Source organism: Acomys russatus, chromosome 13 (genome assembly GCF_903995435.1).
Source record: "Acomys russatus chromosome 13, mAcoRus1.1, whole genome shotgun sequence".
NCBI lineage: Eukaryota > Metazoa > Chordata > Mammalia > Rodentia > Muridae > Acomys > Acomys russatus.
The window spans coordinates 67751993-67777141 of NC_067149.1; the positions used below are offsets into that span (position 1 = coordinate 67751993).

The 25149-nt window shown below is 48.3% G+C and overlaps 1 protein-coding gene across 1 annotated transcript in view; it reads right to left on the reverse strand.

Annotated features, from left to right (window-relative positions):
- Positions 1-7652: 7652 nt before the first annotated feature.
- Positions 7653-25149, reverse strand: part of Lmntd1 (lamin tail domain containing 1) — a 54647-nt gene continuing 37150 nt past the window's right edge. Inside the window, exons 8-9 of the mRNA XM_051154635.1 lie at positions 21615-21672; positions 7653-7735 (exon numbers count right to left, since the gene is read on the reverse strand). Coding sequence (XP_051010592.1) covers positions 21617-21672 — 56 coding nt within the window. The 3' untranslated portion in view covers positions 7653-7735; positions 21615-21616. The remainder of the gene's footprint in view (positions 7736-21614; positions 21673-25149) is intronic.

The window sequence follows — 25149 nt, forward strand, 5'->3', positions numbered from 1 at the left end:
CAAAGTGTGTGTGTGTGTGTGTGTGTGTGTGTGTGCGCTAGATGTGAAGATCAGAAGATAATTTGTGAGAGTTGGGTCTCTTTCCAGGGATTGAATTTAGTCATCAGGCTTGGAGGCTGGGCTTCTTCTGGTGAGTCATCTTCCATTTTTCATATGTTAACGTAGCACACCAGACAGCACATGATTCTATAGTAGTCTGTCTGCTTTGCCAGAGCCACCTGACTGATTTCCCCACAGTTCCGCTTGGTTACTGTGCTGATTTATTACTGGATTTTGTTGCACAACTATAAATGCTCATGCTGTAAATGCAGAGTATACTATCTTTTATTTACTTTGGAAAGAACTGTATTTTTCATTCACACTAAACTTACAAAGCCTGATAACAAATTCTATTTTTAGCTAAAAATGCAATGGTTCAGCTAAGTCATAATGTCAATATTCTTTTAAAAGTTTTTTTTTAATTATATGAGAGAGAGAGAGAGAGAGAGAGAGAGAGAGAGAGAGAGAGAGAGAGAGAGAGACAGACAGACACACGGACAGAGAGAATGTCCACTTGAGCATAGCAGCCAGCAGAGGTCAGCAGAGGGTCACTCCCTTGGAGCTGGAGTTGAAGGCTCTGTGACATGGACATGGCTGCTAGGAACCAAACTCTGGTCCTCCACAAGAGGACACACTCTTAGCTGCTGGGTCACCCATCCAGGCCCAACTGTCACAGTTTATGCTGCTGTTTTTCAACTTAAAAGATAAAGCTGAGTCTACTTCCTGCTCCATCTTGTCCTTCCTTCTTTTCTTCCTGTCCCCAGAGTGAACACTGTCCTGAGCTTGTTTATCTTTTTCTAACCCATCGTTTATGAGTCGAGCCATGTAGCTGCATTTTATATACCTGGAAGTACTTTATGTAGAATACACTTCACTGTCCAGTCACTAAGTGTGATGCTGCTGAAGCCAGTGTCGCGTCCTCAGGGACACTCTGTGTGAACCTGCTCCAGCCACCTCAGCCAGTGTCACGTCCTCAGGGACACTCCGTGCTGTGCTCATCTGGTACCCACTGCAGCAGGGGAAGCAGCTTTTCACATTTATTCAACTTTCCATCCTTATTGTTCCATCTTTATTAAAAAATATAATAAGCCAGCACTCAGGCTTTAGATCTGGGAAAAGCTGAGTCCGAAAGGTCTTCACAGGCCCCACTTTTCTCTGAAATATTTGACAGTGTCATGACCACATACCGGAAACACGGAAAGCCTAATTGTAATTGATCACATGACAGAGGGCACCGTGATGCGGCGTCTTGGGCTCTGCACTCCACTGCACTCTTTATGAGGTCAGAAGAAGAGTTGTCACTGTTCATACCTAATTCCATGTGCTTGTATATTTTTAAAGGGATGTCATTGAAATATGTGTCTTTATAATACTTTCTTGGGTCCACACAAAATGGCAGGGTAATATACGGAATGTCTTAACAGCTTAGGAGTAGTGTTTTTCTTGCATGCACAAGGCCCCGTGTTCAACCACTAAAAACAAAACAAAACAAATCAACCAACCAAACGGAAGCCAGCACAGTGTTTGACTCTCTGCCTCCTCTGGATTTTGTCGTTTAGTTTAGCACTGGTGTCAATTCCATTGCTGCGGACTCTACTGGCAGAGGAGCCATCAGCAGCTCTCCCGTGCTTAAACAAGTGCTCACTGTTCCTCAGATAGCGAGTCGAGTCTCAGGTGCAGAGAGACACAGCTACGCATGCATGCACATGCACACACGCATGCACACACAGTGCACACACACACTCGCTCACGCTCGCACACACTCACACTCGCACACCACCTGTCTGTATTGCAGTTCCAGCGGGGATAGGATAGGCTCATATCATTTGATTAGTTTTACACAATGATGAGTCACCAGGACCAAAACATTTTTCAGCGCACGTGGCTGATGCTCAGATGCTCTGGCGTTAGCTATTGTGAGATGGCATTTTGGAAAACATGAAGAAAACCATCCCATCCTGCTGTCTCTCTGTGGATGGTGATGCCAGCTGCCTGCAGGGATCTTTTCATCCATGCACACACTGTTCACCACGCCTCAAACACCCACACCCAGGGCACCGCCTGTGACAGGCAAACCCTGTTATCATACTTGAAGGTCCATCTAGAAGCATGACTGTGCAGGCCAGTGCTGAGCACCACGGCTTGGTTCCAGCCTGGGTACCGCAGTGTCTGCCCCCAGCCTACCCTCCCCCGCCCTCTGGGATGGATGTGCCAGCTTCTTATGTACTAGCTGGACCTCTCAGTGGGGTTCAGTCCTCTCTTGTTCCTTTGTTCAATGCGTGTGTTTTTGTTTCAGTAGGTGCTCACGTTTACACCCACAATTCACACCTAGTGATTGATACTTGCTAGGCACCAGAATACGTGCATTAGTTCCTTGTTTCCTTTCTCTAGACATCATCCAGGAATTAAAAGATGGTCCTCAACTTTTAATGCAGTCCTCTCAATAAAGATACCACACAATGAGATAATATTATGAGTTAAAGATGTTCATGTGCCTAACTGACACACATGGTAAGCGAGCAAGAGCTCACTGTCAGTATCAACTGCTCACCAAATGATCACATTGGAAGTCAGCAACATTACCCTGGAGGCTGTGACTTCACTTTCACGACCACAGGCTGACTGCAAACTGGGCTGTGGCACTGCCAAGTGTCCCAAGAGGGCACCATATGCCTTACTGCTCGCCCAGGAAAGGATCAAAACTCAAGGGATGGCTTCTAGCCAGGTGTGGTGGCACACACCTCTAATTCTAAGATGCAGGAGGCTGAGGCAGGGGGAGAAGAATTTGAAGCCAGCCTGAGGTAGTGAGTTCCAGTCAGCGTTAACTACTTTTGTGAAATGCTATTTCAAAAAATTCAACTCAAACCAGCACTAAGGCAAATGTGGTTTCATTGAATGTATATCACACACACACACACACAATCACAGTTCAGATAAAGTCCCAAGCATGAACGTATATCACACACACATGCCACAGTTCAGATAAAGTCCCAACATGAATGTGTAACACACACACACACACAATCACAGTTCACATAAAGTCCCAACATGAATGTGTATCACACACACATGATCACAGTCAGAAAACAGTCCCAACATGAATGCGTAACACACACACACACACACACACACACACACACACACACACACACACACACACACGATCAGTTAGTCCAGGAGCCCCCGTGCATGGTGGCTGAGGGAGTTCTGCAGTGAGCGTGTGGAGCAGGAAGCAGAGCCCTAAGAGGCTGGGCGACTTTTCTTGTCGCATAGCTACTTGGTGCTGGATCTCGGCCTGCGCTCAGCTGACACCAGCGCTGCAGGCTTAACACTGCGCAGCACCGCTCCACCTCTCTTCCCTTCAGAAGAGGATCCAAAGGCACCTGTAATAGTGCTTGATAATTTTATAGAGAAAAATAAAAATTGTTCTTTAAAGAAACAGTCTCAGGAATTGCTTGGAAGTGAGGCTGGGACAAGCTGCCACTATGCCTGGGGGTGAGGAGGGGAGTCTAATAGACAACGGAGAAAAGCCAAGCTGAGTGCCGTCACACAGAAAGGGTCCTGTGGGTAAGAATGTACGCCTGTGTAGACACAGCCGTGAATTCCAGCTGCTGCACAGAAGGGGACTGAGCCGAGACAAATCCATTGACTCTCCCCTCTTTGCTTCCCTCCATCGGCTCCAGTAGCAACCCGAGACTCTTTTAGTATGTGAGTAGGAATTCAGTTTAAGACATTTTTTTGCCGAAGGTGCCTTGGCTTGTCAGGCCACATCTGGAACAACTGGGCAAAATGAATTAAGTTCAAAACTGTCTCGCCACACTCACCCTCCTGTCTCAGGCTGTGGTTTCCTTTTAACTGGATGGACTGGAGGAGAGGAGGACAGTGGCGCAGAGACTTCTGGGTAGGCCCAGTGATGGTATGCGCCAGGCCCCTCCATCTCCAGGACTTTCTTCATCCCGCCTGCCCCTTGGTGACCTAATTGTTCAACGAGGAGGCCTGATTCTGCCACCATCCTCTGCCCGTCAGAGCCGAAGACCAAGTCGTGCATACATACTGGGTCCTATATCTCAGAAAGGCTCTGGTTCCCACAGCCATTTCTGGAGTCAGGGGATGTAGGTTTAGGCTAGGACAGCAGAGCTTCCCCAGAGGCTCAGGGAACAGAACCAGGAAGTACAGGGTAGTTAGTGATTTCACTGTGCGCAGTCCTGCCGGCTCTGTCCGCCTTAGAAACGCTTTGTTTGCCAAGCATCCGCTGCCCTGCTGAAACTGAACCAGCCGTCAGCAGCGATTGAGCAGCTTCCTGTACCAACACAGAGGTCTGAGTGTGCCAGGGCCTCTGCAGAGCCTATGCCTTGTAGATCCTTGGTGTACGCAGATGGAAGCGCCCTCTGCACCTCAGCCCCACAGTCTCACAGTCAGGATGAAGGCAGATGCTGAGAGCTTGGCTGGACCAGGCCGCTGATGAACACCAGCATGGGGCATGATGGGTGAGTGACTTTTGCTCTCAGTCACTGTTCTCATTTAGAGTAGAAATCATAAGAGACTCCCCTTTGTTTTTTAAGTGCTCATAATAAAACCCAAAGGGTAATGAAGTGAAGCAAGCACATGATTCTGTAGCCACAGCGGTAGCTCCCACGAATACCTTTGATTCAGTCGTATTTTTTTCTATCTTTGTCTCTTTATTGATGTGTTTGCTGATCTAAGGCCACAATACTATTTTTAGGTAGCCGCCATCATTGTAAAATTTAGTAGACACGAAAGTACGCAGGTAATATGCTCCATGTACTTTTAAAAAAAGGTTTATATTTTGTGTGTTTTGCTTGCATGTATGTCTGTGCACCGTGTACATGCAGTGTCTGCGGAGGCAGAAGAGGGTGTCTACTCCTTTGAAACTGGAGGTACAGATAGTTGTGAGCTGCCATGTGTGTCCTGGGAACTGCACCCAGATCCCTTTGCAAGACCAACAACTGCTCTTAACCACTAAACTACCTTTCCTCTCAATTACTTTTATAAGTTGGACACACTTGTGTGTCTAACACACAGGCAAGACTAGCTGATTCTCTCCTCTACCTTTACCTGGACGATGGGGTTATCTGCCTTAATAATCTGGTATTGGGCTAGGGCGATAGACTAGTTGGTAAGAGCTTGCCTTGCAAGCCTAAGGACTGGAGTTTGAATCCCAGAACCCACATTAAAACCAACAAACAGAATGTAGTGCTTTCTGCCATCCCAACTGTAAAAGAAGTCCACACAGGTCACAGGGAAAGAGAATTCACTTGCTGGCAGAGATCCAGGAATAAGACACGACTAAGAAGCGCATGGGCCAACCTGAGGGAATGTTTAAAGTCACCTTAAGGGTTATGAGGTGGCAGAGAGGAGATGAGTCAGCAAGCAGCGGAGTAGTCATGAGCAGGTCTTAGAGACGGGTGCACGCATGACTGTAGTCACGAGGAAAGCTGTGTGTGTGTGACCCCTGTTCTGTACAGGAACTCCTTGGAAGCCCCTTTGCAGACACACCCAGAGGTGTGTCTCCTCCGTGACTCCAAATCTAGTCTAGTTGACAATGAAGATGGACATCAGAGTTCATACAGCTACTCTCCCGCCCTTTGTTCAAGGACACTGGTTCTTTGTACCCTACCACCCTTGAGTAAAGGATCTTACGGCCAAAAGGCTTGCAAAAATGCTTCCTGTCACATCGACTTTCACCAAGCCACCTCCTCTGCCTGTCATTTATCAGTAGGGAAACACATGGGCATAGGTGCCGAAGCTTAGCTGCTCGCCCGAGGCCCCACGAGCAGTCAGTGCATCTGTGTCCCTGCTGGCCTGCAGCTCCTGGAACAGAGCCTGTGGGTCTCCAGAGGCGCCTGAGATGCTCTCATGGATCTGATTATATTCTTTTGATTACAGGTCCCCTGGGCCTGGATATGGAGGTTCTCAGAGCTCAGTACTCAATTATTAAAAAGCACAGCAAGTGTGCAGAGAGCATTTACAATGGGGGGCCGCGGCTTTAAAAGCCACAGCTGTAACTCACAATTGCTTTTTAACCCCTAAGCTAAAATATGAGCTCCAGTGTGGCAGTCCATTAGGATGATGGATAAAGCCACTCGCTGGTCACATTTAGGATGTGGACTGCTAAAGCCAGCTCCTACACCACTGAGCTTGAGCAGGATTTGTTCAGGGTGGCTGTTGGCTGAGATCAAAGCATATTGAGGTTCATTCCAATGTCTGCCAGAAAAACAAACAAACAAACAAACAAGAAAAGGAGAAACATGACAGAAGAGCCCCTGGGGCTGGACCCCTCCCATGCCCACAAAGAAGACCTCCTAAAGGTGCTGTGGAGACATTAGAGAGGGCAGAAGGCACTGGCAGAAGCCAGGTGGGCTTCAGATAGAATGCAGAAGTACCCAGGAAAAACAAAAGACTACGGTCAGGAGGGTCAGCAAGAGCAGGGCTAGTGAGACAAGGTGGGTGGGGTTTCCAGGGCAGGTGATAAGCCAAAGAGCTGCATCTCGAGCCCTGGGTTTGACTGCAAGAGCCTGCTTCCAAAGGAGGGTGGAAGTCACCTGAGGAAGGCTACCTTGGAGACACACACACACACACACACACACTCACACACACACACACACACACACACCTTCCACATCACACTAACACATGAACAGAAGAACCCATCTTTACACGTCTCTGTAGCTGTGTTTAATGCTGTGAGGCAGGTATGTGTCATGGGAACATGTCATAAGGTCTCTATGATGCCAGACCCTGGGATACGTTCCGGATCTTTTCTGTTACAAAAATATTTGCTTTTGAAATAATGTTAATCCTTATGTTATTTTTTAAAACAATTCAATTATTTTTATTTTTTTCAGGGATTAAATATTATTCTTTTTTCTCATTTTATCATTTTATTCATATTACAACTCGATTGTTAGCCCTTCCCCTGTTTCCTCCCATTCTTCCCTCCCTCCCACTTCCCCCCTTCTCCCCTCCCCTATGTCTGTGATTGAGGGAGACCTCCTCCCCCTATATATGCTCTTAGAATATCGAGTCTCTTCTTGGTAACTTGCAAAAGTTGAATGCTTGGCAGAATGTTGTCTTGGAAGAGCTGTACTTCAGCATGACTGTTTCCTGGGATGTTTCCCCCTCTTCAGCATGACTGTTTCCTGGGGTGTTTCCCCCTCTTTAGCATGACTGTTTCCTGGGATGTTTCCCCCTCTTTAGCATGACTGTTTCCTGGGATGTTTCCCCCTCTTTAGCATGACTGTTTCCTGGGATGTTTCCCCCTCCTTAGCATGACTGTTTCCTGGGATGTTTCCCCCTCTTCAGCATGACTGTTTCCTGGGATGTTTCCCCCTCCTTAGCATGACTGTTTCCTGGGATGTTTCCCCCTCTTTAGCATGACTGTTTCCTGGGGTGTTTCCCTCTCTTTAGCATGACTGTTTCCTGGGATGTTTCCCCCTCTTTAGCATGACCGTTTCCTGGGATGGTACCCCCTCCTTAGCATGACTGTTTCCTGGGATGGTACCCCCTCTTCAGCATTATTGTTTCCTGGGATGGTACCCCCTCTTCAGCATGACTGCTTCCTGGGATGGTACCCCCTCTTCAGCATTATTGTTTCCTGGGATGGTACCCCCTCTTTAGCATGCACATTCTTCCTGATCCTCTTTAGTCTCTTTTATTGTTTGATCAGTGTGAGAAACTTTAAAATGATCAGAGGGGTTTGAGAAAGTATTAAGAAAACCCACAAGTTGGGTGTGGTGGTGCACACCTTTAATCCCAGAACCCGAGAGACAGAGGCAGGTGGATCTCTGTGAGTTCGAGGCCAGCCTGGTCTACAAAGTGAGTTCAGGACAGCTAACTACACAGAGAAACCCTGTCTACAAACAAACAAACAAACAAAAAAATCACACTTATGGATAAGGTTCCTTTGGTTGAGAAAAGACATTTATAGTGCAGAATTCCTCATTTAATTATAGTTTATAATCTAGATGACGCTTCATTCCAGCTTCTGGGGGCTGATGCACAAGGCCTGCCACAAATTTAAGGCCAACTTGGGTGACAAACTGAGATTTAGACTGGCTGAGTTAGCCTGTTCCCTAGATCAATAAACAAAATCCTGCCATGTGGTGGTGGCACATGCCTTTAATGCCAGCACTTGGGAGGCAGAGGCAGGCGGATCGCTGTGAGTTCAAGGCCAGCCTGGTCTACAAAGTGAGTCCAGGACAGCCAAGGCTACACAGAGAAACCCTGTCTCAAAAAACAAACAAAAAAACTTTGAAAAATCCTTAGACGTTATAATATTTGATAACTGCATCTACAGGTTTACCCCAAGCCACCACTGCACTGTGTTCCACTTCTGTTTGCCTTTGTAAGGCTGCCATTGCTGGGTGTCTGTTACTGTGTGCGTGCGGCTCTCTCCCACAGTGCTCACTTCCATGGAAGGCTCAGGGTCAAGCTCTGCTGTACATTACAAAGTGGCGATGTGAAACATACAAGGAAACCACGGCTTAAGCACGACAGGACATGGGTAAGCTGGAGGTGCTACCGATATCTTTTCTGTCAGAGAGCCAGGCTTTTTGCAGAGGGTTTAATATGGTTGAGCAAGCGTGTTTGCTCACTACAGTCGCTCCATGGCCCCTGTCTCCTACAGTGATTCCTAACTGCTGTGCACATGACCGTGGGAGCAGCAGGGTCGTGGAGTTTGTAAGTTGCAAGTCAGGGGCTGAGGCCTGTGCTGAGGGGAGATCTGGTTAGATACCGGCAAAGGGCAGAGGCCTGTGGAGGGTGCGTTACCAGAGACATGCAGACATCCTTCTTTGTGGTGGAGCATGCAGCCTATTTTGACATCAAGGCTTCCACGATCCCTTGGACCTAGAGTTACAGAGAGCCGTCAGCCACCCCAAATGGCTGCTGGACTGAACAAGTCATCTTACGGGACCCCTCCAGCTCTCTCAGATTTCTGTCTGATTCCAGGTGAAGACCGAGCATTGTAGTCTGAGATGCGCGCAGCAAGTCTTTCTTCACCGAATCTACCTGCTTCCCGAGAGCTTCGTACATTACTGTTTAGATCTTCAATGGCTAAAGTTGTTGCTCAACCAAAATTTGATCCATGGGGCTTGCCACTTTAAAGCCACTTCCAGATGGACAGTGGCTGGCTGTGACGGTGCGTGGGTCTGTGCGGAAGGCAGCACAGAGCCAAGACCAGGATAAAATGGAGAAACAATGATTCAACTCCTCATGCCTCGCTTTGAGCGTCAGGTGTGAAATTGCCATCTTCAGTGTGCTCGCGTTTGGCAGTGGTGAGGCGATGTGACCAGCAGGCGGAGTTCACCCGAATGCACAGAAGGGGCAGCAGGCTGATCCTCAGGGCACCAGCTCCGGTTTCCACCAGGCTTAATTTTACATTTCCCAATAATTATATTTTGAGTTAGTGAGATAATTATTCTTAAAGTTCTAACATAGTCAGCCTAGCTGATGAGGGAACAAAGAACTGACTGTGAGAGTTAACCCATTCCAACTGCCCGGCAGGACGCAGGTGTTTGTGTTGCCCCACAGTGCCTCTGATGATTTGGGTTGTCTCTTTCTCTCTCCTTTTCCACAGAGCAGGTTGTAGGCAGATGTCTGCTGACGTCCCCATGTGACTCAAGTATCAAAGGAGTCAGACAAGTTGTTCCTCCCCCTCTTCTTACAGCGAAGAATAAGACATGGTTTTACCCATATTCTCCATTTTACCAAAGCTCCTCTCATCTTCAGAGCCAGACTAGAATGTTCTCTAGAGTCTCAGCTCCCAGGTGGGGAGCTGGGGGACTGTGCTTGTGTCTTCCTCTTCATTTAGAGGTGCAGACTCAGGGACAACTGTTGACGATTACTTAACTATCCTCTGTCAACAGCATTCTGAGGCTCTGAAGCTGTTCCCAGGTGCGGTGGCTGCAGCACACTTGGCACCTGTTCCCTGTCACCCACCTCCCTTGGCACAGCCCCACTACGGTGTTTCAAGCAACAACTGTGTCTTTGTAAAATGACTATCACACAACTCACTGGCCCTTTTCTTCTATGTCTCAGATGTCTGACTGCCATTTCTTTAAGACTTACATGCTGTTAAAAATGAAGAAAAAGAAATAGAGAAGAACATGGCCATCAGGAATGTCAGAGTGTGTGTGTCAGGGTGTGTGTGTGTGTGTGTGTGTGTGTGTCAGGGTATGTGTGCATGTCAGGGTGTGTGTGTGTGTCAGGGTATGTGTGCGTGTCAGGGTGTGTGTGTGTCAGGGTATGTGTGCATGTCAGGGTGTGTGTGCGTCAGGGTATGTGTGCGTGTCAGGGTGTGTGTGTGTCAGGGTATGTGTGTGTGTCAGGGTATGTGTGTCAGTGTGTGTGTCAGGATGTGTGTCAGTGTGTGTGTGTCAGGGTATGTGTGCGTGTCAGGGTGTGTGTGTCAGTATGTGTGTATCAGGGTATGTGTGTGTGCCAGTGTGTGTGTGTCAGGATGTGTGTGTGTCAGTGTGTGTGTCAGGGTGTGTGTGTGTGTCAGGGTGTATGTCAGGGTATGTGTGCGTGTCAGGGTGTGTTTGTGTCAGGGTGTGTGTGTGTCAGGGTGTGTGTGTGTCAGGGTGTGTGTGTGTCAGGGTATGTGTGCGTGTCAGGGTGTGTGTGTGTCAGGGTGTGTGTGTCAGGGTATGTGTGTGTCAGGGTGTGTGTGTCAGTGTGTATGTGTGTTAGAATGTGTGGTCTTGAAGGACTAACGGGCTATAAGATAGGGTTAGGGGCCAGTAAAGTGAATAAGAATTCTAGATACTTAACTCTTTGGTTAAAACATGTCTTTCCTAACATGCCGGGTCTGAAGACTGGGTATGAGTTACAGACCACAGCCACAGCCTGAGTCCCTAGGCAGCCTTCAAGGTGAGGCCTGTTTGCAGGAATCAAAGTTAGGGCACATAGAGAGCTTACCTCAAACTGTCCAGACAGGTGGGCCCAGAGAGAGAGGAAGAAAGGGAGGGAGAGGGACAGGGGGAAAAAGAGGTGGAGAGGGAGAGAGAGGAGAGAGTGTGAGCGGCTTTTGGATCTTGGATCTGTCTTCTGGAAATTAGAAAAAAAAAAAAATAGGAACTGAAGTTGAGAAGGGGAAATGCAAATCTAAGAAATTATCTGTGCTTTATCCAAGAAGAGTTTTCAGCTAAAAGAACATTTTCTAGGTACTTTGAATATTTATTTTTATGTGTATGTGTAAATGACTGCATGTATATATGTGTGTCAAGGGCATGCCTGGTGCCTGGAGCTGCCAGCAGGAGGTGTTGGACCCCTGGGGACTGGCATCACAGGTGGCTGCGAGCAGTGATGTGGGTGTTGGGAACTGAACATGGTCTTCTACGGGGCAAGTGCTCTGAACCAGAGCTCTCCCAGCCCCGCTTATAGGTACTTTTAAAGTGAAAATGATTATTAGCATTTTTAGACGTTTAGATACTGTTAGATTTGGTGTTTAGTTTTAATTGTCAACCTGACAACCTGGAATGAGCTGGACAGTGAGGAGCTGTCTACACATGGTTAGGCTGTGGCTGTGTCGATGGTCGTGACTGAGAAGGAAGACCCAGCCCACCATGGGCAGCAGCATCCCCTAGACAAACGGGAGAAATGGAGCTGAGCGCAAGGGAGCAAGCAGCATGTGTGAGTCGTGTCTCTCTGTTCCAGAGTGCAATGTGATGTGACGAGTCCCTTTCCCCTCAACAATAAGCTATAACCTGGCACTATAAACAGAAGAAAGCCCCTTTCCCCTACCTTGCTTTTTTTCACCAACAAAAATGAACCTGGAACAGATAAGAGGACCTGACATGAGCAGCAATGTCTCCTGAAGCATCGTTTACAACAAGAAGCGATGGGGCTGAGTGAGCTCACAAGGAAGGTAAATAAATAATGAGCGGTTAGGTCCAATGGCGTCTGAGCTATTCATGACCTCTACACAGCAACATGTTTGAGATAAAATTATGACATGTCACTAAAAACAAAAGGGGCTGAAGTCAGGACCTACGGGATGCAGGCAGTTCACTCCAGCACGTTCTTCCAACTCTGTGATACACTTACAAACTTACTGGCTTAGACTGAGTCAACAGTTTCGAATTTTTTTTTTTTCACACTGACTATGCAAAGACTACTGGTGAAACCCCAAATAAACTAGAATTTATTTTTAAAAATCTGCTTCCATTTAAGTTACAAAACAAAAATAACAACAACAACAACAACAAAACTGGTTCAGAAAATATCCCCTGGGCTCTTTTTCCGCTGTTCCCAATTGGCCCAACATTTGAGAGATTTGGATATGTTTATAGTACGTAATCTATTCTTCTGAAAGCAGCTGTAATTTTTCTATAATCCATTCTTTTTAAAAGAAGGGAAACTCAACTTCCCAACAATTGCTGCTGCGATTCCAACAAGATGGCTCCTGTTATGGGAGAAGGCAAGTAATAAACATTTAAATCATTTTTTAAAAACTTTGAGACAGGGGCTCTGGTAACTAGGCTGGCCTTGAACTGACTGTGAAGCTATGAACAACCTTGAACTTGGCTCTTACCTTTCTCTCACGGGAAGGGATCACAGGCATTTGCCTCCATGCCCCTCTGTGCGGTCCTGGGGATGAGATGTGGGCTTCTTATACCCAGGCTAGCTCAAAGGATAACCTAGCCCCTGTCACTGCACTCCCCAGGGCACTCAGGGAGTTAGTACTTAGCCTACACAAAAGTGAGAAGCTAGCGGACACCGTGGATAGGCCTCTCAACCGTGCTCCTAACGGGGCGCTGCAGGTGGTCTAGCTGGGCTGTGTAGACGGGGCCCATGTCCAGCCCTGGAGATGGAGGCTGCGGCTCTCCTAGCTGAAACTGAAATCAACCTGAGCCTCAAACTTTCACTCAGAGGAAAACAGAGTGCTCCAAGGTTGTGACCCGCAGCTGTTCCTGTGTGGTGTGGGCATGCGCTAACCTTCTCTCTTCACCCTAGCGACACTCCCAGCCCAGGAAGGCAGTCGGAGGGACTGTCCTGGAAGCTCACACTGGGGGATGTCACTGGAAGAGGGTGGACTAGACCCTTGCAAGAATGAAGGGTTAAGCAAGGCGCACAAAGGCAGATTGTGACTGGGGACTCAGAAACTACCCAACACCACAATCCCCGAACACAAGGAAAACCCGAGGTGGAACCTGTTTTGGAGCTGGGAAGCCACAGTGGGCAGGAGGCATAACTAGACACACCTGAAGCCTATGGAGACCCTCATTTTCCGTGTGTTTACCACCGATCTTTGAGGGAAGGGCTGGAGGAAGTGGGAGGGGGAGCCTGTCAAGAGAGTGCTTATCGGCGAGTCACAGGCCTTTCTGGCTGTGAGTTTATGCCCAGTGTGAACACGCAAGTCATCGCCTGTGTAGACAGCTGTAGAGATCAGAGGCCAGGAAAAGTTGACACTAACTGCACATTCTCAGGGTCCCTTCTAGTCTCTCCAAAGCATTGTGGTGGCTCTGTTTCCATAGCAACCATGAAACAGAACAACCCACACAATTTAGCCGGCTTGGAATTCAAGAGTGACATCTAATGACACACCGTGGCATAAAGTGGGACAGATAGTTTTCTGAAAATGCACAAGGAAGTCTACCTGGACAATGCAGAGACGATGTGAGCCGTGTGTCCTGGCAGCTAGACTATCTTTGCTCCACAGCACACACTGGCAGTGCGTGTGTGAGTCTTTAGGCCCAGCAGCCTGTGCTGTGCTGTGGCTTCTCATCTTGCAGATGCCAGACAGGTGTCACTGGAGGTTGGTACCAAACACTCTGACGGCTTTTAAATGGTCAGTGCATCAGTATCAAGCCCACTCATAGCCCCAGACAGGCATCCCCACTGTCCGCTTCTAGAACCTTCTCATTGCCCCCACAGACTAATCCGTTCTCCATCCTCTCCCCTCCGAACTCCTGGAGCGCTGGGCTCTGTCCTCTAGCTCTGTGATGTCTCTGCAGAGACAAGCGACCCCCACACTTTCTGTGTCTGGCTGTCAGTTCCCTCATGTTGATGTGTCTGACTCTCACCTTTTATAGCTCCGTGACATGGTGGTGTATGGTAGCACATGTTCTAAAAATCTATCTGTTGATGGATACCATTTTAAACAATGAAAGTAAATAATAAACATGAGGACTGGAAATGTGCTTCAATCATTACAAAAATGTACAGTTGAGCTATGTAGACAATTTCCTAACAAGGTGGCACTGAACTGTGACTGTCTATGCAACTGTCCAAACACAGCGGAGGGTTAGTGAAGCACATCGCAGGATGTCTGTCTGTGCGGTGCCTGAGACAGGACGCTGGCCTAATGCATGAATGGATTTCTTGATGGATTTGTGATTCAATTACCTTTGGGAGGCAGTGAGATGTAGGTAGGGGTGGGTCTTGGGAGGCAGTGAGATGTAGGGGTGGGTCTTGGGAGGCAGTGAGATGTAGGGGTGGGTCTTGGGAGGCAGTGAGATGTAGGTAGCGGTGGGTCTTGGGGCTGTGTCACCCTGCATGAAGGGCTCTAGCAGCGGAGCATGGCAAACCTGCCATCACCAGGCTCCGCCTTTTCCCCTTCTCCCCCTGGTTCAGCCACAGACTATACATCCCTGAAGCCAGTCACCAAGTTCTGGGTTCCCTTATTTGGCTACTTCCTCCTCCTGAGACTGGCCACCAATGTCCAGCTATCAGAGCATTAAAGTCCAGCGATCAGAAGCCCCCTTTGACTCACCTAATTAACACAGCCAGTCAAAACAAATCAACTCTTCCTAAACACGGGTGTCTCCCTTTCCCTTGACAAACCGCCATTTTTCTGTGGGCCATGTCTGTCTCCTTTCTACCCAGAGGCAGTCCTTTGTCTCTCTGGGGAGACAGTCCCTTCTGCCTCTCCCTTGTTCCTTTCCCCTTCTCTCTAGTCCTCTGCCCCTTGGCCTGTCTTTGTCCCTTCGTCCCGCTGAGGGAAACACATCTGCTTTGTGCTGAGACCATGGTCTGGGTGTGTCCTGTGCTGACTCAGGTCCCTTCACTGGCCACTTCCTGTATGCCCTTTCCTTCTGCTCCCTGACTTTAAGAAGCAAAGTGACTTTTCTCTGACATGCCCTGTGTTCTGTTCAAGAGCACAGGATTGTGGCTGAGCCGTGCTCTTCTCCCCTTAAATTGTATCTGTTTACACAGTTTGGTCAGAGTGACAGAGAAACAATCCATCACACAATGCTGAGCGAGGAGTCACTTCTGTACAGCTTCTGCCTTTGCCAGGGTTTTATTATTCACCCTCTTCTCCCACTATCAGCTCTGTAGCATGTGTACATGTCTAGGTTATAGCTTTAGTGCTGCTATTGGGAGAGGCAGAGCCTCTGGACTCCTAAGACTGTAGCTATTCTACAAGAATCGCTTAGGCTGGGCTTTGAGCATGACAATCGGGTAGGCTGCCGGTTTACCAGATGCCTTCTACAGGTTCTGACCTTTTAGAATGTCTGAGGTGTACCCTAGACCTATAGCAATAGGTGACTCATTTAAGACTGGACAAGAAGCACACTGTGTTCTCCCTCCTGGGACAGGCTAAGGCCCCAGCAAGGGGACTGCCTGGGCACTGGTGTCCTCCATGGAGCTACTCCCTGCTGTTTTTAAACCATGTATTCCTTCACCAGTGTGCTGAGAGCCCAGCTGTGGCCCCTTCACTCTTCCCACAGAGCACTCTGTGATGGAATAGGGCAGAAGTTGGGCAGACAGGATCGGCACGGGCAGCCAGCACCACCAGACAGTGGTGAAATGGCGACTGAAGAACTGTGGGAAATGATGCGTCACTTTGGGGGCTGAAAGGAAACGGTGATTAGTGTAGAGACAGAAGGGTTACATCACAGAGAACAGGCAGAAACACCCCGCCAGGAGGACGCCGGAGCAGCAAGCACCCTGCCAGGACGCGGGAGCAGCACCTTTTGCCTTTTCCACTGCCTTTAATAAGGTCTCACAGCAAGGAATATTGAACATTTTCTTTCTGAGCCGCTGGATCCTGCTGTCTCAGTTATGAAAACTGAGCCCAGGAGAAAGGGTTGTTGTTGAAAGGACCGGAGTTGGCACCGGACACACCAAGTCACACCAAGGTCTCAGCAAAGAGGGACAAAGGTCAGGGAATAAGAGACAAACACAGGAGACAGAGGACGAGGAGGAAAGAGGGAAGGGGACAGGGAGAGGGAGGAGGGGTGTTTGTCCCAGAGGACAAAGCACTGCCTCTGGATTGAGGGGAGCAGAAGCTACAAATGGCAGTTTATAAAGGTGAATGGGGAGCCCTGAGTTAGGGTGAGGTGTTTCATTTTAATTGTGTGTGTTAATTAGGGCAGCCAAAAGGGGGCTTTTGACTGTTGGACTTCAATGCTTTGATAGCTGGACCATTGTGGTCAGCCTCAGGAGGAGGAAGTGGCCAAATAAGGGAATGAAGCCTGTGACCCTTGGTGGCCAGTTTTAGGGCTATAATCTAACTTTTTTTTTTCTTTAGCAAGGGGAATGGGGGAGGGAAAACAAAGCCTCTTGGCGCCACGCTCAGCCCTGCTAGAGGCCTTCAGCTGCCCATGTCTGAAGACAGGTCCTTGCAGGCTGTTAGGACAGCCTACACCCAGTGTGGCCATCAAGAGAAGGGAGGAGGCTCACAGCTCAGTTCACACAGACCACAACTTCATTAGGGGTACCTAATCCAGTGTGCAAGGGTACGTGCCGACACCAGCTGTGGCTGCGTTAGTGGAAAGTGGTCCAAGCTACAAATCCAGAGCAGTGGTGATGCTTGAGGCCAGAGATGCTGATGTGTTAACTAGCGGGCTTGTTCCTCCCAGATCTGTTTAATGCTGTCCTACAATCCCAAGTTTGTCCCAGAGGGTCAGCAAGTTCATGACAGGTGACTAGTCAGACTGGAAAAGTCCCCAGGCCTTCCGGGTGTTCCCAGCTAGTGACAAGTTGTGTTTCTGCAGTATTCGGTGACATGCCCACCCACAAAGCCCTTGTAACCTGCTTAAATGCTACAGCCCCTCCGCTGAGACCTGCTTTAGTTTCTAGCATAACTGTGGTTCCTCTGTTAACACCAGCTCTTAGCACATCAGAAATTACTTTGACCCCAAGTCTCCATTTTGATCAGAAGGTGAAATTAAGTTCAAGTTCCCAGGCCCTGTGTGCCTGAAACCAGGAAGGTTCAACGCTTGCTGCTTAGAATAAAACAACAGATGATAAATGCATGTTCTACTTGGGTTAAAGATAAATGTGTGTTCTTTTAGAGTTAAGGCCGCAACGTCCTGCTATGCTCCTCACTCCCAGAGAGTCGGAAAGCCCCCAAGAGCTCCCCTATCCTGAATCCCAGCCAATCAGCTTAAAAATCATTGTTTAGCCCTGGGTTACACTGTACTCACAACAAAAATCAATCCTTCTTGTGTTTAACTGGTCAAAACGACACGTCATGCTGCCCTCCACCTTGGTCCCTGGTTGTTACCCTGTTCTGGTTTTTCTTATAAAAAGCCTGCCTTAGGAAGCAGGCCAACATCACAGTTCAGCTCCTGAGTTCTTTCTGTGTCCTTGGCCATGACCAGTCTTGGGGTGTGACATTCTAATAACCCATCAGTATCTCACTGAGATTGGTGCTCGCGTGGTTTGTGTGGCAATTCTCATGTTAAAACACCCTCAGTCCGGTCATCAACTTCACAACCCCTAGGTCAGGCCAGGCAGCTCATACTCAATAAAACCAGTTTAAAAAAAAAAAAAAAAAAAAAAAAAAAAAAAAAAAGAGCCAAGTTAACAGTGGGAGTCTGGGAAAGGAGGTTTATTCAATGTGGCTGCGTGGGAAGAGGGACAGAGAGATCCAGCAACACCCCTCCAAGCCTTCTGTGTCCTGAAGTGAGAACAAAGGATACAGTGAGGGCCAGGATACACACATCTAAGCACTCCTGGTCAACCCGTGCTCCCGCCCACCATAGACCCAGCAGTGTCTGGGCTTCAGTCCTGTAAACTGGATTCACCAGCTGCCATGTTAGAACTGGAGGTAAGTCTCCCCTCTGGCTGGTGCCTTTTCCTTCTCCCCCACTGCACACTGCATCTATGCCAGGACCCCCTGACACAGGGGCTGCACACTGCATCTGTGCTAGGACTCCCCGACACAGGGGCTGCACACTGCATCTCTGCCAGGACTCCCCCACACAGGGGCTGCACACTGCATCTGTGCTAGGACTCCCCGACACAGGGGCTGCACACTGCATCTCTGCCAGGACTCCCCCACACAGGGGCTGCACACTGCATCTCTGCCAGGACTCCCCCACACAGGGGCTACACACTGCATCTCTGCCAGGACTCCCCCACACAGGGGCTTCACACTGCATCTCTGCCAGGACTCCCCTACACAGGGGCTTCACACTGCATCTCTGCCAGGACTCCCCGACACAGAGGCTGCACACTGCATCTCTGCCAGGACTCCCCCACACAGGGGCTGCACACTGCATCTCTGCCAGGACTCCCCCACACAGGGGCTGCACACTGCATCTCTGCCAGGACTCCCCCACACAGGGGCTGCACACTGCATCTCTGCCAGGACTCCCCGACACAGGGCTGCACACTGCATCTCTGCCAGGACTCCCCCACACAGGGGCTGCACACTGCATCTCTGCCAGGACTCCCTGACACAGGGGCTGCACACTGCATCTCTGCCAGGACTCCCCCACACAGGGGCTACACACTGCATCTCTGCCAGGACTCCCCCACACAGGGGCTGCACACTGCATCTCTGCCAGGACTCCCCAACACAGGGGCTGCACACTGCATCTCTGCCAGGACTCCCCCACACAGGGCCTGCACACTGCATCTCTGCCAGGACTCCCCCACATAGGGGCTGCACACAGTGTCATGCAGAAACTTCATTAGCCAACACCCCTGGGAAGAAGTAGGATTTGCTTGCATTCTTTTTAATAATCAGCAACCTACTGAACTAGCAGCACTGGAGTGGAGCCTCCATCTTTCAGTGTTTTGCTCAGACTCTGAAGCTGACTTCTTTTGGATGAGAATGCGTCTTCTAGGGGCTGAGGGGATGGCTCCCTGTCCCCCAGTGCATACTGCTTTTGCAAAAGACCAGAGTTCAGTGCCAAGTCTGGTTCCCCAGTACCCACGTCAGTCTGCTCACATTTTGAATTTAAGGTCCAGAGAATCTAACCTGTCTTCTGGCTTCCAAGGACACACGTGCTCTCACATGCACATTTCTAACCCCTGCCTATAATGAAAGATAAAAACAAATCTATAAATTGTTTCTCCTAGTCTTGATTCTAAATGTGCTCTTTTTTATACTTGCAGACAGGTCACAGGGCAGGGCGGTGAGACAGAGATGATTTTAGAGCCCAGGTTTGGGGCAGGCGGTGGGGGAGTCACTGACATCAGGCTGAGACTCCTGCCTATTGGCTGCTGCCCACTGTCTGACTGACTTTAGGAAGTTACACGCTCAGCGCTAACACTGAGGGCCTTCTTGCCTACCTTGTGTCCTCAGGCGAGATCATAGAAGCCTGAAACACTCCCCAACACAGGGCTGGGGTCACCAGGACCACTCACAAATGGGAGTAAGAAACAGAAAGCTTTCGCTTTACCTCTGAGTGGACAGCACCTCCAGAAGCTGTCATTTGCTAACAGATAAAAAGAAGAAATAAACTTCTGCTCCTGGGAAGGCCTCAGGAATATTCTGGAGGTACATTGTCAGTCCCAGAGACACCAGCAGGTGGGGGTGGAGACTCTGAGAAGAGACAGCGAAGGTGACAGAGGCCTTGAACTTTTCAAAACAGGGTAGAATGGAATGAAATGAAAGCTATCAGTCCAGGAACAAGCCTGGAGCCATCATAGGTAAAATAACATCAGAGGAAGACTATCAAAAAACCTAAACATCTACAACACTTTTCTTTTTTTTTAAACCAAACAAATCACCCGCCCCTCTTAGCTCCTGTTTATGACAGAACATACCCAGCAAACAGAGACAACCTGAAAGGTTGGTGCATATGACGAGAGCTGGAGGACCTGAGGGGACACCAGGCTGTGAGGAATAGGCAGGCAGTCAGGTCTCCCTGACGGGCCAGAGGACTCACAGGTTAGGGCCATGGTGCTGTGTTTACAATCTTAAACCAAGAGACGGTCCAGAGCCAGGCAGATAAAGATCACAACAACATGAGAATAAAGGATTGTAGGTGTGAACTGCGGAAAGACATGAGAAAAAGGATTGTAGGTGTGAACTGTGGAAAGACATGGTCATGCCTTGCCCTTGGCTTTTTAGAGGAATCATTTAAAACAACAGAACTGCAGGGCCTAGCTGCTTTTCTGTTGTTGTGATTAGAATCTGTGACCAAGACATGACAAAGCAGATGTTTACTTGAGCTCACAGTTTCAGAGGCGTAGAGTCCACAGCAATCATTGTAGGAGGCATGGCAGCAGGCAGGTATGGCATGGGAGCCGTAGTTGAGACACAACCATGAGGCAGAAAGAGCTAAGTGGGCCTGATGTGAGCTTTGAAACCTCAAAGCTGGTGACGTTAACACCTCCTCCAACAGGGTCACAGCTCTTAATCCTTCCCAAGCAACTCAAGATGCAGACCCTGGAGCCTATGGGGGCTGTTCTCAACCACCACGACGCCTTTGCTGGACTCACCCTCAGAAACACGCATTGATACACCAAAACAAGATGAAGCAACTCTAATAGTGACTGCGTAGGTGATGTCCAGCTGTTAGGTAACCGGATCCCCGAAGACAGCATTCCCTCTCTTCTTCCCAATATTCTTAACAGTGTCCCGGGTGGGCGTGGTGGCACATGTCTTTAGTCCCAGCACTCAGGAGGCAGAAGCAGGCTGCCTCCGTGAGTTCAAGGCTAGCCTGGTCTACAGAAGTGAGTCCAGGATGGCCAGGACTATTTCACAGAGAAACAAACAAACAAACAAACAAAAAAGTCCTAGTACAGAGCCTTGTGGGCTCTTAAGTCAGAGTGGTGTCTGCTATGCAACTAGTGTGTCACTCACATGGAATGGACCATGTTGCTTTACATGTAGAGTTTTGGCTCAATTTCAGTGGCATATTACATATCCATGAACAAAGATAAAATGAAGATCAGGGTGAATTATTTCTTATTCTTAGAAAGCACATCATTTAACAAGACGACAAAGCCTCATAGATTTAAAAGCAACAGAAACGTTTGTGAGAAAATGAGAGAATGCAGATAGGTCGCTAAGCTTTGGGGCACACAACTTTAGGCTCACTCAGGAGACAGAGGCAGGTGGATCCTTGTGAGTTGGAGGCCAGCACATTCTACATAGCAAGTTCCAGGCCAGCCAAAGCTATGTCACGAGACCATGTCTTTAAACAATAAAGAAGGAAGAAAAAAAAAAAAAAAGAAAGAAAGAAAGAACAAGGCATGTCCTGTAGTATTCCAAACACTTTATCACGTCAAGAGACTGAGGCAGCAGGAGGATTAACGCGCGCTTGAGGCTGGCGTTAGCCATAAAGTGAGACCCTCAAACATTATTACAATTATTTGTGGTAACATTTTGGTTTAGAGAAAGCAAGTCTACAATAGTTACTTACTTTCATAGATTGAACTGTTTCCTAGTTTCTTTCGACTTTGATTTCTTTTTCTTGGTCTCTAAAAATAAAAAGGGCAGGATTCAGGTCCATGTCCCAAGTTTCGACTTTTTGCAGAACAAACAATTTTAGAATCAGCTAGCAACACCAGTTTTCTTTAATTTGAAGGGGTCTATGGTTTGAAGGCAGGGTTTAATGGAGGCTAGAAGCAAGTAGCTAAGGAACTACCTGAGGAAAACAGCTCTCATTATAGTGAGGTCCACAGTTTCAGTGAATAATTTAAAAGGAGACACACTCAAAATATGATCAAAACTGAGAAAAGAATAAAACCCTGGAAGGCATGTGTGTGCGCACAAGTTATTTCAGTACTGCAGACCGGCTGAACACGCTGCAGAGCTCTACCCAGCACAGAGCTGTATCCGCCCTCGTTTTGCTGTCAGCAGAGGTTGTACCAAGTTGTTCTATCAGCGCAGCCCAGGCTGGCTTGGCTGGGTAACATTTTGTTTTAAAAGCAGAAGACTGTAGAATGACACGCTGCTTATGAAATTTCTCCAGTGATTTTTTTTTTTTTTTTTTTTTACACTCATACCTCCTACAATGAGAGTGACCAGGGGAGGGGATATGGGCGGCACAGGAAGATGTGTGGACAGAAGAGGACCCTGTGTCTCTTGTCTGCCATCTGGATCAAGGGTGAGGTAACATCTGTGGGGCTCAGTGTCTGCTCTCACAGACTCTCAAGGCTCCTGTATAAATAGCGGCCTTTGCATACAATCCACACCATTCCCCTGTACAGCCATACTTTAAGCTGTACCTGCAGTACTTGTAAAATACTACACACAGTGTTACTACTCTGTGTCAACGTTGTACTGTTTCTTTAAGAAAAAATGATACTGCACACAGTTAGGAATTTATTTCTGAATGTCTTCATCCTGTGGTTGGTCAAATCTGATACTGGTTAGATCTATGGGCGGCCCTGAACCTGGGAGAGATGGTTGTGCTTGTGTGGAACTCAAGGTCAAATTGTATAAACATCATGTTTCCGTATGAGCCAGTGTGTCAATGGAAGAGCGGCAAACTGAATGACACCAAGGTCACATGGCTTGTGTGCCACAGGTGAGAGCATGCACTATGCCTACGAAGTAAAAAACGAGAGCAAAGCATTCTAAGTATAGGCTGGTGTGGTGATCATGCCTTTAGTCTCAGCATAGAGGCAGAGGTGAGACGCCCCAGACACAAGGTTCTCAGCATGGAGACAGAGGTGACACCCCCAGACACAAGGGTCTCAGCACGGAGGCAGAGGTGACACCCCCAGACACAAGGGTTTACACTTGTCTTGGCTACACTGTTAAGTGCACACAGCTTACCTGACTTCCACAGTAAAGTCTCAGAAAAACCAACACCAACCAAACAAAATATTCTAAGACCATAGTGAGCGGCTCTGGAAAGAACAGGAAGAGCCTTCAGTCACGCTGGACAAGTTCTGAGTCACCAAGTTTTTGCCAGTGTATGATTAGAAAGAACCACCCCCAAGTCTCAGTTGTAAGAGGATGGTGGACAGGGATGTTCTCAGCCACGGACTGTTTCCTGAAGCCAATGAATCAGGAATCTATTTGGCACGGCACAGTGTAAACGTCCTGACTATTCATGGGCCTGTATTGCAACTTGGGTTTTACTGTATTTAGTCTAATCTAATCTGATGGGTAGTGTGCGGGCAGTAGTTTAGTCACTGCCATCCATCTTCCAGAACACCCTGTGGGCATGAGACAAGCCCTGCACGTATTTCATGTATGTCCTTGTAGCCTGGCTAGCCCGAGCACAAGGGTTTTGAATCCCATAAGCCTTTATCTCAAGAAACACAAGGAAGTAGGCCTATAGTCCTTTATAGGAACCCTCACCATGAGGTGTTTGAGTCTTGGAGAGTGATGATAATTTCTTTGATAATGGGAGCTAAAATGGTTAGTCCCTTCTTTTTTATTTTATTTTTATTTTTATTTTTTTTATTTTTTTGGTTAGTCCCTTCTTAATTCAACTGGGATGTTCTGAATTCGTGAAGTCGTATTTTTAATTATGTGAGGAAATGGATCATTAATGACATAATTCTCCATAAGTGGGGTCACATTCGCTCCTCGCTAAAGAGAAGTCTACAGCACGTGTGCCGTGTTGAGCTCTCTGAGGTAAAAGGCCCAGTCCTGATGGGGCTATGCTTTTATTAGGGTTACAACAGCAGAGTGCGTATCTGGCTACTCAAGCAGCACCTGTGAGGAGGGGCTCACAGCGCTGCTCTCTTTCCTCTGTCCTTTCCCTTAAAAATAGTTACACACTCAGCCCGCATTCTGGAAATCAGCAGGATGTTGCTACCCTCAAACCCACGGCTGACATCCTTTTGCTTTGATGAGTGTTCTTAGTTTGTTAAGGGCACATGGACGGACACCTGGCACTCTGCAGTGTTTTCTCAAGTCATTTCTGATCCCCTCTGACAGGAATCGGTCTTTCTCTCCCACAGGAGACGCTGGCTCTCCTGTTGTTTAACACTTCCTGTATAAAGATTCATACATCTCTAGTATATTCCCTAGCATACTGTCATGTCTTTTTTTTGTCATGTCTTTTTTACACAGTGTGTGGCTAATGATTATGTACACATCTGTGCTCACCCATGTGTGTGCTGATGGAGGCCAGAGGTTGACATCAGGTAGCTTCTGTACACAGGGGAAAAAGTTGAGACGGCAAGCTTCTCTAACTTGCTGGAGTGTTTTTGTTCAGGAACTGATGCTCAGCAAAGCTCTGCTGACACAGCCAGAGGCAGATGCTCGCAAGTCCAACAGACCCGACACTATGCCACTCTTTTGTGGTACTAGCTTCACGTCCCTTGTTCTGGTGACGGCTATCACAAGGACTGTAGCAACTCGGGACAAAGGCAAAGCCATCTCTGGCTTGTCTTCAGCCTCAGAGCAGACCAGCAGTTTTCCAGAGAGCCTGGATAGACCTGTCAGGTTGCTACAGGTCTCCCTCCCTCCTCTGGAAGCCCGAGCCTGCCTCATAGGTCTACCAGTCATGTTTGGTGCTGACCCCAAGGGCCATAGCACGGGAAATATGTATCCCCAATACTGAGTTTGTCTTAGAGCAGAGACCCACGAGTACTCTGGAGGGTCCCCAAGCTGCTGGTTCAAGGAGCAGCGTTTAAAGTGGAGAAGAGGACTGGGATAGAGCTGAGCCCAGGATGCAAGCCTTTGGCAACACAGAGAGGGGTAAGGAGTCTGGTGAGCTCTCAGAAAGGTGCCCCTGCTATTCTCTGGGATCCTCTTGGTTACAGCACCTATCCTCCATCCCATTTGATTTCTCTGTGGCTTTGGAGAGCAATAGCTGGGCTAATGTCAGCCTCAGCTGTGCTATGCCTTAGCGACAGAAGGGGCTAGAAGGCAGGAGCCGGAAGCAGAGCCTCCAGGGAAGACATCAAAGTGCTTCATAGACAGGTCTGGCCCTTCCCATGGATGCTGTCCCATTGTCCAGGCTTTGCGGTGGGATGTGCATGGTTATCTAA